Below are 14,576 nucleotides of genomic sequence, written 5' to 3' on the forward strand. Positions count from 1 at the left end.
TAGGCCAGGTGTACTTTTATCAGCCGGAGGAGAAGTTGTGGGGGACAATAAAGAGTTGAATGAATTTATTTTGGAAGGAAATGGGCCATGGAATGTGGGACAATTTTTTTTTCTTTAGTACATGGTAGTTTAGGACCATCTGATTTGAAAAGTTATTTTAAAGGTGCCTAGGTGAGACAGATATAATGCAGAGAGAGATGGTTCAAAGTGGAAGGAGGAGGTATGCATGGAGGTTAGGATTTTTGGAGTAAAGCCTTTAAAATGGATAGGAATAATTATGTAGAATATTAACTATTTCTAAAATGGCAGACAATGTTATAACGACTAATCCATTGAGGGAGTAGAGAAAGAAGATTTTGCCAGTGAGAATATATGGCCACTATACATGATGCATGAAAAGAATGACCTGGTTGTAATGAGGAAATCCAAAAACTGTATTACAGGAATCAAATAATTTGGAAGGGGAAATAGTGACATGAATATTAATTTCAAACTGCTTTTGTGATCAAGACTGCAGTACTGAAGAGATCTTGCCCTTCATGTGTGGTCTAAGTAAATGTAGCAAGTGGTTTAATGACTTTAAAGAAGCAGTCTTTCTGCTTCTCTGGTTGCAGTTGAAGGGCGTCTGATCAGGGAATGGCACCAGGAACTAGATGAGACCACTATGGCTGTGCTGATTGGATATCTAAGACATAGTACTAGCTAGCAAAGCCTGAAAATTGGAAAGTTATGGAAAAAGCACTAAAGAAAATATAGTTGTCCCGAATGTGGATGTCTGACCAGCCATCAGTCTCCTTGCAGGCAGGTATCAGATGCAGCGTCTTCAGCAGTGAATATATTCAAGCATCTACAGTTCTGCTAAGTTTCTAACATAAATGTACATTATTATAGCTTAACCATCAGTGTGAATTTTTTCCCAAACGAACACAGTACAGTTGTACTCAAAGGCCTCTATGTGCTTTTCCCCTCTTGTCACCTGCCATTGTTCCACTGATACCCTTTGCATCCACCCTATCCTGTTTCACCAGTTCCAGTGCTGAATTTTCTTACTGAAACTCCCAGCAAAGTAATTACTCCAAAGCCATATGGTCTGAGTCACCGTTGTTATTTCATATGTTATACGCCATCCCTCTTTTTACCTTTAACTACGCAGCAATTTGCTCTGAATTCCCACTGGTTATTCCTCTGTTCCTTGTGTCTGCTGCCTAAACACCTATATCCCTCTTCTGCTTCTGTGGCACTCCCTCAACTCTTGTTTCTTAGTTTAAAACTATATTGTTGAAATCAGCCTTTCCAACCTAGTCCCAAGCACAACTGACCCTTCTGAGCTAAGATGGAGTCTCTTCCCTGCATACTCTTGGTATGTGTCTGAGATCTCTTCTCCCATCCTTTCATCACTTCAAGCCTTTCTGTATTTTCCACTGTTTCCATCAGTCATGCTCCCCAAGCCTTTCTTTCCTCCAATTGCTGAGGATGTGTTAGTGTAAGTGACTTCAGATATACCTCCCTGGACTACATGAAGAGAGACATGATAGAACTCTTGGAATGTTTGTCCGAGGTTTGTGTGAACCTAGGTTTAAGCAGCATTCTATCATCACCAGAAATGATGCCACAGTACAAACAAAAGATTATTTTCAGTAATTGGCTTAGATTCTGGTGTCATTCAAAGGATGTACAATATATGTCAGGCTGAAAGGAGATTGCATATGTTCCTGTTTTGCCAGTGATAGCTTACACCTCCACCAATGCTTTTTGTGCATTAGCTAAATTCTTATTGACCCCCCCATAGTGCCTTTTATAGGCCATACAAGTCCTCTAAAGCTTCCAACATAAAATAAAATCTGGATGATGATAAGATATTGTTGATCAACGCTAGAAGCCTTAACAAAAACTCCTCTCCCTACAAGCATGCCATGCATTTGAAAGCTTTGATGTATGCATCATCACAGGTTCAAGAGCAATGGAAGCACTCCATTGTTGTAGAGTTTCAGAGCCTGTCACAAGTTCAGGTCCTCTACATCAGGTAAGGGCGTTAAATGCAGTTGTCTCTCTCTCCATGTCCTTAAAAAAAAAAGTTAACTTCTAGACTCATTAGACAGATAACCTGGAACTCCCTCATGTCGTTATCTTATAGCAAGGCCAGGCATTTCTGGACTTCAGGATTGGTAAGACCATCTCTACTAAGAAACCACTCACCAATGGAGAACCCCAGTCCTCCATGCTATGTCCGCTTATGTTTTCGTCTATTTCTCTGAAGTCAAGGATAACTTTCAAGACCTCCGGTTCACCAAGTTTGCAGATGACTGTAAATTGGGAGCTATTCTAGATTCCCCCAAGACACCAACATTTTGTAGGTGCATTTAACACAAACAAGTGACAGGTGCCTAAGCCACGGCTTAAAACTCAATGCCAAAAAATGCATTATAATGCCCTTTGGGAAACTGTAAACCAAAGTTAATTACTCTGTCAGTAAAATGCCCCTAAGAGTCCACCCAGTGGTAAGAGATCTGGGCACATATAGACAGCAATCTAGTCTTTGACCAACATGTAGCTAAGACAAAAAAAGTCATTCTATTTTGCCTAACTGTATGTAAGGGAATGGCATTCAGGTCCAAGGAAGTTATCGTACCACTCTACCTTGCCCTTATCAGATGCATCATTGAATACAAAGTCCTACACTGATCGCATAAAGGCTCTGTCGCCATATTCTGTCTCCTACAGGCTGCTGAGAGGGGCTCTGCCTGTCTTACAGAGCTTTCTCAGATCCAGCCTTGATGGATTTTGTTGCACATGCGAAAACTAACAGCACCAGAAACACTAGATCCATGGATCTGAAATTTGCATATGGCATAAACGGAACACACTGGAGAGAGAGATATTTGTCCCAAAAATCCCAAACTGTGCAATAGGCTCTCCATCCATGTAAAACGGATTTCATCCCTGACCCTGTCCAGAGGAAACCTTGACAGTTGGATTGGAAATCGTAAATTTACCCCCATCTGTCCCCATGACCCTTATGGACAGAGGCCGTCAACAAGGCAAGTATTATTCTATCAACCCTCCTTTTATAAATCCTTACCTATGTGCCAAGTAAGATGCTCTCCCATGATACTTGGGACCAAAATAGTTTGGGGTGCACAGCTAAGCTTGCAAGGGCCATAGTGGTTGTTAGCTTGGTAGCAACCTATGCAGGCACTTGTACCCAGTGTAGGCCCTTTCTTCTGCAGTAGATGCCTGTCACTGCCAGAGGCAGAGGATTAAGACACTAGAAATATGCTGGCTTTAATGGGGACTTGTCTATCCTGTGCTTGCCTTTACCATAGACTCTAAACAGGGTCACTCTGATGAAGATTCCCACCAGTGATGTGCTGTAGTTATTAGAGCTGAGAAATTGAAATGGCTGATTAGCCAATAGATGGGGTCTTAGATTGAAGAGGCCAAGTAAGAAAAAAAAATCAGACATAAGAGCACATTGGTGATCTGCTATCAGAGTTAGATGTAGTTTACATTTTTGTGCTTTTTCCAGTCATTACTGTAATGTACACCTGAATTGTCTGAGACGCATTGGTTCAAAATTAATTTATGGTCTCATTTTGGAGGCTAATATTGACCTAGTCCCATCCCCCCCCCCCATACACACACAAGCATGCATTTGGATTCTCTAGAAAAATGGAGGTTGGTTTGCAAGGTAGATCATTATGTTATCTCTGGCTTTGTATGAAGTAGATTAGTTCTAATAATGGAATATGTACAAACATTCATGTGATAGTAGGCTTCCTTTTAGATTTTCTTTTAAGTTGTGTGTGACCACAAGATGGAGCACATTTTCTTTTTACTGCTGTATGTAGTGTACTTCAGAGATAGCTTTTCTGTGCTTCATCTTAGTTCCTAATGATGTATGCCAGCAGGTTTATATTCTTTTTAGTTTTTCTAGTAAATGAGATGTTTAGATTTGTTAGTATTGCATCATGTCTAATTTTATTATAGAAAGCAACAACGACTTGTAGAAGCAATCATTTTGACTTTTTTTTCTGCTTGTTTTGCAGATCATGTTGGTTGAAGGATTTAAAGGACAGAAAGTACAGGATGTTAAGAAGATCATTCAGAAAAGAATGGTTGACAGTGTACGTGTCACTCAACAGATTATACAGTTTTGGTAAACATGAATACATAGACTGCATTAATGTTAAATGTGGAAACCCAGTTTAATATGAATGCATAGACTGCATTAATGTTAAATGTGGAAACCCAGTTTAATATGAATGCATAGACTGCATTAATGTTAAATATGGAAGCGCAGTTTAATATGAATGCATAGACTGCATTAATGTTAAATGTGGAAACCCAGTTTAATATGAATGCATAGACTGCATTAATGTTAAATATGGAAACGCAGTTTAATATGGATGCATAGACTGCATTAATGTTAAATGTGGAAACCCAGTTTAAGTCCTGCCACTGTTTCTCTAATGTGTCTCCTGTGAACTGCTGTAAAGCTTTTGAGCTTCTGGGTAACACTCACCTTTTAACAGCATATAGTTGTCTTGTGCTTTTCTTAATTATCTTTAGTCCTTTTGTATCTATCCTTTCCAGTCTGCATATTGCCTGCTATGTGCTTCCAAAGATTTTAAAAATACATTAAAGAATATTTTTTGTGTTGAAATTTATTGGTTTATTAATACATGAACCTGCAAGCCATCATAGCCCTGTTAACAAAGCCTCCTTTGTACCACAAAAGTTCAAAAAGCACAGAACAACCAAAAGTCTGACTGAACTGAGAAAAAATTGTGTTACTTTTATTTACCAGAGTAGCACACTGTCTGAAAATGTTAACAGAAGACTGTCCAGATCACATTTTAATAAACTGAGTTAAGGATGTGGTTAACAGTGATTTTATGAGGAGCAAACGAATGGTCATTAGAAAAAAAAAATCATTTGACATCATTCAGTTTGCCTTCCCTTCCCCCTTAAGCAGAACAAAATTCTTTCTGGAATTTGCTAGAAGTGGTTGTTGTAGCTTATGTTTCGGAGTGAAACTAGCTGTCACTTTTGTGGTTGTTAACTTGGCTGACAAGCCAATTGGAGATTTTAGGAGTGGAGGAACAGGAAAAATCTTCCATGGAATTTTGTCATGGAGTGCATGCACTCCATTTATCCTCGTTCTCCATCAAGGAGGACATCTTGCAATGATAATTAGTCATTTGGGTTGTCTTTTGCCCCCCTCCCCCCCTTCTTTGCATCAGTGTACTCTACCTTCTCGTCTATCTCAAAAGAAGAGATTCATTAGTGGGGTGTTCATTCTTTCCCAGTGTCAGCTGTGCTTCTACACATGCTTGTTACTGAATCAGTGTGTGAGAGTTATGGGCTGACAGTTTTGTTCATTGGAAGAACTGCATGTCACAAACACTTCAAGATACAGCCTTAAAACAACAGTTTTTTTAGAAACAGAAAAGTGCTTTTGATTTTCTTTATTGCTGGATTCTGCAGGTCACACCTGAATTGATTTTCTTTATTCATTCTTTTTTTTTCTGTTTCTAAAATGTTATTGTCAACTGTCTGTTAGGTGCCAGAATCCAACACACACACTCAGGTCACTCCACCACAAGTATGACTCTGTTATTGTCCATGTGCGTGTGAATGACCAGAGACGCACCTCCCTGGACTGCATGAAAAGAGACATGCTGGAGCTCTCTGATTATGTGGCCCAGGAAGGTATGTATCTAGCCCTGAGTAGCATCCTACCATCGCCCAGAATGATACCACAATACAAGCAGAAAATGATTGACTTCAACATCTGGCTAAGTTTTTGGTGTCATTCTAAGGGGATCCAGTATTGGTCTGCATGGGATGACATGATTGACAGACCTTGATGCTTTGACAGAGATGGCCTGCATTTGTCACCCCTGGGTTTCCAAGTATCGGCTAAGGCTCTTGCCACCCCTACAGTGCCTTTTTTAGGTTGTGTTCGAAAGACCATATTACCACCGTAACAGCTAAGAATGCAATCTGAGGGTCATGCTGCTTAACGGTAGAAGTCTAAATCTCAAGATGCACTCGCTCGAAGCACTCCATAAAATGGAGAACATCGACATTTGTGCTGTAATGGTGACTGGTTTAAAGCAACAGAAAGCACCCTTGTGCTACCAGGCTATAACTCATTCCACACCTTTCGGCCCCAGAACATAGACCGAAGCTCCAAATGTGGTGGTGTCTCCATATTCATAAAGGATATGCACACCTCCAGACTAGTAGCCCAGCATAATGCATCTGAGAAACTTCAGGTACAACTAACATTGGTTAAGACAGCGATTCAGGTTGTAGCCTGCTTTGGGTCCCCAACCATGTCCCAAGACTCTACTCCATGTTCCTAAGCACCCTGGATACTATAAAGGTCCAACCTAATACTCTCATACTAGGTGACTTCAACTACCCCTCCATCAGCTGGGAAAACTACTCATGCTCCAATACACTGGCCCAACGCTTCCTGGAATTCATCAGTTCCAATGCCCTGGACCAACTCATTCTTTCCCCCACTAGAGGAAGTAACATCCTTGACCTGGTTATTGCCAAAATGGGCAACTGTTGCTCTACACCAGTAGTCAGTTCCTCCCTGATTAGATATGATCACAAATTAATCACCATGGAAATCAACATCTCACCCACACCCCCGCAAAGGTAATCGCCATGAAAAACTTCTCCAAAGCTGTCTTTGGGCTCCTCAAAACAGAGGTGGCTAACTTATCGGCACCCATGCCAATGGAAAATAGATGCACGACTGCCGAATTATACACCAATGTACTGTACGAATACATACATAAATCATGGAACTAGCCATACCCAACAGAAACAAGATGCTCTCCTTCAAAAAAAGGAAGCCAATCTCGTGGTCCCCTGCCATTAATTAACTCCTACAACCGAGGGAAGAAACTGTTGCAGAAAAAGGTGAAGTCGCAAAACTGGAAAAAAACTCTCTTATTAGCCTCAACAAAAAGTTGAGATCCCTCATCAAAACCTGTAAAGCCAGTTATGAAGGCAGAATTGCACAGACACTAAAAACCACCACAGAGCCTTCTATAGTTATATCAAGAATCTCCACGGCAATACCCAGATTTACTCTGAGTTACTGCACAATGATACCTCCTATACAACCAACAGATATTGCTAACATACTGGCTGACAGATTCAGTGCCAGCTTTAGCCCCCCCCCCCCCCACAAAGGACCAATCACAATATTGCAAGAATGCCAGGCACCCAGCATTACTGCAGCACATGTTAAAACTGCATTGTCCAAGGCCAAAAATACAGCTCCCATGGGACCTGACAATATCTCTGGCTGTGTTCTGCATGAATTACAAAGTGAACTGGCACCACATCTGTGTGCCCTGTTCACTCACAGCCTCACCTCAGGCTTTGTCCCTACTGAATAGCACACTGCTACAGTCATCCCTCTCCATAAATGGGGAGCGACTACAGACCCTGGGAATTATTGCCCTATTAGCCTGACGAGTCTGATATGTAAGGCTATGGAGCGCATCATCATGGACCTAATTAACAAAGATATAGGGAACTGGGGATGCACAAGCCAGTGCATTTCTTTGTGCCAGTCCCAAGCCTGGATAAATGGGGAGGGTTGCGTCAGGAAGGGCATTCGGCATAAAAATTCTGCCACATAACTTATGGCGCGAAAATTTCATATTTCCATACCGGATCGGTCGAGGCCTGGGTTAACAACGACCGCCACCAGTACTGTTAGCCAACAGGGTGCTGGCAGAAATTGAGCTACTGTTGGCCGAAGGAGAAGAGGAGGGCGAAGGCATGACTGAAGGCAGGAAGAGAGGAGGAAGGTTAGGAGTGTAGCAGTGAGGGTAGGAACTATGAATGTTGGCAGTATGACTGGTATAGGAAGAGAGCTAGCTGATATGATGGAGAGAAGGAAGGTTGATATATTGTGCGTGCAAGAGACCAGATGGAAGGGAAGTAAGGCCAGGTGTTTAGGAAACGGGTTCAAATTGTTCTATCATGGTGTGGATGGCAGGAGAAATGGGGTAGGGGTTATACTAAAGTAGCAATATGCCAAGAGTGTTTTAGACGTGAAGAGAGTGTCTGACAGAGTGATGTTTATGAAGCTCGAAATTGATGGTGTAATGATGAATGTTGTTAGTGCATATGCTCCACAAGTTGGGTGTGCGATGGATGAGAAAGAGAAATTTTGGAGTGAGTTGGATGAAGTTGTGGTGAGTGTACCCAAGGGTGAGAGACTAGTGATTGGAGCAGACTTTAATGGGCATGTTGGTGAAGTGAACAGAAGGGATGAGGAAGTGATGGGTAGGTATGGTGTTAAGGAGAGGAATGCAGAAGGTCAGATGATTGTGGATTTTGTGAAAAGGATGGACATGGCTGTGGTGAATACGTATTTTAAGAAGAGGGAGGAGCATAGGGTGACGTACAAGAGTGGAGGAAGATGCACACAGGTGGATTATATCCTGTGTAGGAGGGCCAGTCTGAAGGAGATTGGAGACTGTAAAGTGGTGGCAGGGGAAAGTGTAGTTAAGCAGCATAGAATGGTGGTCTGTAGGATGACGTTGGTGATCAAGAAGAGGAGGATGAGTGTGAAAGCAGTGCCAAGGATTAAATGGTGGAAGTTAAAAAAGGGTGATTGTGAAGTGGAGTTTAGGGAAGAGTTAAGACAGGCACTGGGAGGCAGTGGAGAGTTACCGAATAGCTGGGTAACTACAGCAGAACTAGTAAGGGAGACTGCTGGAAAGGTGCTTGGTGTGACATCTGGACAGAGGAAGGAGGACAAGGAGACCTGGTGGTGGAATGAGGAAGTACAGGAGAGTATACAGAGGAAGAGGCTGGTGAAGAAGTGGGATTGTCAAAGAGATGAAAAAAGTAGACATGAGTATAAGGAGAGGAGGCGCATGGCAGAGAGAGGTGGCGAAAGCTAAGGATAAGTTGTATGGAGAGTTGTTTGAGAGATTGGACACTAAAGAGGGAGAAAAGGACCTGTACCGAATGGCTAGACAGAGGGACAGAGCTGGGAAAGATGTGCAGCAAGTAAGGGTGATAAAGGATAGTGAGGGAAAGGTACTCACAAGAGAGAAGAGTGTGTTGAGTAGATGGAAAGAGTATTTTGAGAGGCTGATGAATGAAGAGAATGAGAGAGAGAGAAGGTTGGATGATGTGGGGATAGTGAATCAGGAAGTGAAACAGATTAGCAAGGAGGAAGTAAGGACAGCTATGAAGAGGATGAAGAATGGAAAGGCTGTTGGCCCAGATGACATCCCAATGGAAGCATGGAGGTGCTTAGGAGAAATGGCAGTGGAATTTTTAACTAGATTGTTTAATGAAATTTTGGAAAGTCAGAGGATGCCTGAGGAGTGGCGAAAGTGTTTTGGTACCTATCTTTAAGAATAAGGGTGAAGTGCAGAGCTGCAGTAACTGCAGAGGGATAAAATTGATCAGTCACAGCTTGAAGTTATGGGAGAGAGTAGTAGAAGCTAGGTTAAGAAGGGAGGTGATGATTATTGATCAGCAGTATGGTTTCATGCCAGGAAAGAGCACTACAGATACGATGTTTGCTCTGAGAGTATTATTGGAGAAATACAGAGAAGGTCAGAAGGAGTTGCATTGTGTCTTTGTAGACTTGGAGGAAGCATATGACAGGGTGCATAGAGAAGAGTTGTGGTATTGTATGAGGAAGTCTGGAGTGGCAGAGAAGTATGTAAGAGTGGTACAGGATATGTACGAGGGTAGTGTGACAGTGGTGAGGACTGCAGTGGGAGTGACAGATCTGTTTAAGGTGGAGGTGGGATTACATCAAGGATCAGCTCTGAGTCATTTCTTATTTGCAGAGGTGATGGACAGGTTGACAGATGAGGTCAGACAGGAGGCCCCGTGGACTATGATGTTTGCATATGACATTGTGATCTGTAGTGAGAGTAGGAATCAGGTTGAGGAGACTCTAGAGAGCAGAGGAATGAAGGTCTGCAGGGCTAAGACAGAATATATGTGTGTAAATGAGAGGGAGGGTAGAGGAATGGTGATGATGCAGGGAGTAGAGTTGGTAAAGGTGGATGAGTTTAAGTACTTAGGATCAACAGTTCAGAGTAATGGTGAATTTGGAAGAGAGGTGAAGAAGAGAGTACAGGCAGGGTGGAATGGGTGGAGAAGAGTGTCAGGAGTGATTTGTGACAGACTGGTACCAGTAAGAGTGAAAGGGAAGGTCTACAAGGCAGTAGTGAGACCAGCTATGTTATATGGGTTGGAGACAGTGGCATTGACAAAAAGGCAGGAGTCAGAGCTGGATGTGGCAGAGTTAAAGATGTTAAGATTTGCACTTGGTGTGACTAGGATGGATAGGATTAGGAATCAGTATATTAGAGGGTCAGCTCATGTTGGACAGTTTGGAGACAAAGCAAGAGATGAGATTGCATTGGTTTGGACATGTGCTGAGGAGGGATGATGGGTATATTGGGAAAAAGATGCTAAGGATGGAGCTGCCAGGTAAGAGGAAAAGAGGAAGGCCTAATATAAGGTTTATGGACGTGTTGAGAGACCAAGATGCAGAGGATAGGAAGAAATGGAAAGAGATGATCCGCTGTGGCGACCCCTAACGGGAAAAGCCGAAAGATGATGATGATGATAGGGAATCTCCAAACTTTAGATCCCGCACAATTTGGTTTTATGAAAGATAGATCATGCCTCTCAACCTAGTTGACTTCTTTGAGTCAGTCACCAGAGCTGTGGATGAGGGTAAGGTAGTTCATACAGCCTACCTTGATCTGGCCAAGGCCTTTAATACCATTCTAACTGGGCAGCAACCCCTGTATCATTAGGTGGGTTGCAAATTGGATCACAGATAGAACCCACAGTTTGAAAGTAGCGGACTCCAAGTCAGACTGCCGACCAGTCACGAGTGGAGACCCACAGCGATCGGTCCTGGGTCCTCTCCTGTTTGGCATCTACTTCTCAAGAAGTCCAGGCCAACACGGAGGGACTCTGGCTGATCAAGTTCGCAGACGACTGCAAGCTGGGAGCCATTATTAACTCCCCAAGTGATGCAGACATCCTACAGAAAGGCCTCACTGAGACCAATGACTGATGTTGAACTCATGGCCTTAAGCTTAATGCCCAAAAAATGCATTGTCATCCCATTTGGGAAAAACTCATTTCCCACTGATTACCACATCGATGGGAGCCCACTGAACACTGAAGGCATTATAAGAGATCTGGAGACACAGGGAATACAGGTTGACGGCAACCTCTCCTTTGACCACCACATTGCCACTGTGGTCAGAAAGTCCTTTTATGTGGCACATCCATTACCAAGGGTTTTGCATCCAGGAAGAAAGAGGTCATCATCTCTCTCTACTCTTCCCTCATTAGACCAATCATAGAGTATAATGCCCCATTTGGCATGTACCTCACTAGACACCTGCAACAGCTGGAGAGGCCACAAAAGTACCTCATGAAGAGGATCCTAGGCCTTAAACACATGTCCTACATGGACAGACTAAAAAAAAAACTCCAGCTCTTCTCTGTCTCATATCATCTATGAAGAGGCAATCTCTGCTTGACTTACAAAGCCATGTTTGACCCAGCTCTGTTAGAAATGCTACATCTAAAGAAATCCCAATCCCCCCACACCACATGCTCCAGAGACCTCAACCTCATTACTACAATCAACAGAACATGCTGGAGGGACAGGTTCATAACCCAGAAGACTGGCCATGCTCTGGAATAGACTTCCCATATGTGTCAAACAGAGCACCTCACTGGGCCTCTTCAAGAGAAATCTTGATGAGTGGATGGGATATAGAAAGTTCACCCCGGGATCACTCCATTGGCTCTACTTGATAGAAGCACTGGGAACTAGCTTCAGGTGGCACAATGCCAAGGCACTTTTATGGTCCAGGCTTGTAAAGGCTCCAGGGCCATTAGCCTAATACACACCTATGAACCTATGAAGGCATTTGAGATATCATCTAGGGAGTGGTGGCCACATCAGATATTCAAATCATATTCGTTAAGTAGTAAAATGTATGTGGATGTGCATTCCTTTTGAGCTGTTTCAGATGTCACTTCCTTCTTGAGGATCTGTGTTTGGATGTTTTACCCAAATTATTGTATGCAGCTGGGGTCATGCATGTAAAAATACACACTGTAATTTGACTTGTCCATGCTAGTAGATTATCTTTATTGTTTTAGTAAAGTTAGGGTTTATTGCTTAACTTATTGGCAGTGCTATGTAGTGTTGCAAGGAGATTTGACCATGTAATAACTAACAAATTGGAGTGCCTTACTGTAGTCCTACAAAACCTGTTTTATAAATGTAATCTTTTTGTGTTGTAGGACTTAGAATGACCATATAAATCTGTATGTTCTTCATATTGATCACTGCTGCAGTAGCCTTACCTATGTGGGTTGTATCCTGCCAAGGATATAACAGCTGACTAGCTTCCAAAACTTCAGGGCACCTTCTGTGCACCCAAACTGTCAAGCACCTCAATCTGAGCTGACTAAAGGACAAGTCTGGGTGTGAAGCCCTTCAGAACTTTACTGCTGCCAAAGAATATGTTCCGCTGAGGCTTTTGAGGATGGGCAGTCTGTTTGTGCTTCTTTGGCTGGGCAAATAAGTTCCCTTTGGGGGAAAAAACTTCATTTTCTTACTTTTTACTGATGTTTTACTACTTCCCTCTTCAGGAAAGTTGTTTTAAAGATAGGAGTGTTGTGTTTTTACAGATTGTCTTGAAACTGTAACATTCTTTTAACTGAGCGCTCATTTCTGTCATTTAAAAAGTAGTGTAATTTAACTGATAAACCCAATTTCTTCTCAGAAAATAGTTTAAGTTTGTGGGGCTGCCATAATGTTTGAAAGTGCTTTATTCATGTCAAAAAAGTAACTTTTGTGGACTGGTTCTTTCACTTTCATTGTTGCTTGTTTTTCCCAGAATAGAGACGCCATTTTCGGCTTGACCATGAGATGGTCAATCCTATGGGTTGGTTGTGCTTCCAGTCACAAAATTAAAAGTTAAGAAAACAGCCTTTGCCACCACAGCAGGCTAGCAATTTGCCTCAGATATAGGTGGGTGAGTCTCCTGTGGCCATTTGTTGTATCTCAGACACTGTTCTTTTATTCCGGATTCCTCTGGTGTAGCACGTACAGTGACTACGGACCGGGGATAGCTATGACCTCTGCAGCTGATGGGGGTCCCCTCTTTGGGCAAGGGAAAACTACTCTTGTTACTCCTGGGAGAGGGAACAAGGAAAGTTACCCTGTTGTATCAGAATGCTGTGCCCATACCTGGAAAGCAGTGGCTACCATTAGTAACACACTTGGTCGTATTTTTCCAGTCAAAAAGAAACTGAAAACCAAGCATGTAACTACTGCTCCTCAAATTTCTTTGAATAAGAGTAGTTTACTGAGACTAGCTCAGCTCAGGGTTTGATTTGGGTATTAATCTTTCTTGTAGAGTAGTTTCTAGTAAAAGAATGAGGGATGCTTCCTTTCCTGAAGAGATTTAGGATTCTGAGTCTGAACAGGATGATGCAGGGACAGATTTGGAGTTTTGCCTTCAGCTTTCTGACTCAGACTGGGAGGAGAGCTCTCTTTCTTATTCTCCCTGTGGGGGTTTCTGTTTCTCTGGGACTATTGCTAGAATGTCCCATTGTTTTCAGTGGGAGAACACAGAGATTTCTTATTCCCTCAAAACATATTATATGTTGTTATAGATGGTTTTTCCAGAACCTACACCCATTCCTCATGTCTTGTCTGCTTCAGAGTGTGTGTCATACTGACTGCAGTTTTCCTGATAGCCAGCCAGATGTCCCTAAAAGACAGATAGGATGTATACATTTCTTCACTGTTCTCAAACCTGACCCAGCAGCTAGAACCTTAGTTGACTCCTCTGCTGCTAAGCATCGAGTTAATTCCAATTCTACTCTTTCAAATAAGGATGAGAAATTAATGATAGATATGGAAAAAAGTGTATACTTCTGCAGCTTTGAATTTCATAATTCTAAATTGTCTGGCTCATGTGTTTATCTTGACATACTGTGAAAGTATGCAGAATGTTTTACCTACAATTTCTTCTCGTGAAGAAAAATCTGCTTTGAAGAACTTTGTTTCTTCTATTGCACAGGTCACTACTGATTGTTTGCAGTGTGTGTGTATGACTCTGATACTTCTTTCAGGTCTATGGCCACTGACACTGTTTTAAGGAGGTTTGCTTGGCTGCATTCTCAAAACCTAACACATGTTAAAAATGAGATTTTAAATTCTCCCTTGGATAGAGCTTTAGTTTTGGCCCCTCTGCTGCAGAAGTGATCAAAAATGTGATGATAGGGGCAAGCTGATCCAGGGAACCACTATGATTTTTCAGCCCCCCCCCCTTTTCCAAATTGTCCAAGGGATTTTCTTCTCATCTATATTTGGCATAAAACAGAATATAACAGTCACAGCAGAATTCAGATAAACAGAGATTTAAGAAGTGGCAAGGAGGTTCCAGAGAGAAGTTTCAAACCTCCCAAAACCTAGGACAGTCCAACAAGTCTGAATGACTACTCAAGAGATC

General features: G+C 42.3%; 1 protein-coding gene across 1 annotated transcript in view; it reads left to right on the forward strand.

The window, feature by feature from the left end:
• The window catches only part of LARS1 (leucyl-tRNA synthetase 1), a 1,303,086-nt gene that overhangs the window by 432,004 nt on the left and 856,506 nt on the right, over positions 1–14,576 (forward strand). The window contains exon 15 of the mRNA XM_044064023.1: positions 4,047–4,124. Within this exon, the coding sequence (XP_043919958.1) occupies positions 4,047–4,124 (78 nt within the window). The remainder of the gene's footprint in view (positions 1–4,046; positions 4,125–14,576) is intronic.

Source organism: Protopterus annectens, chromosome 2.part2 (genome assembly GCF_019279795.1).
Source record: "Protopterus annectens isolate FY-2018-M chromosome 2.part2, PAN1.0, whole genome shotgun sequence".
Lineage (NCBI taxonomy): Eukaryota > Metazoa > Chordata > Ceratodontiformes > Protopteridae > Protopterus > Protopterus annectens.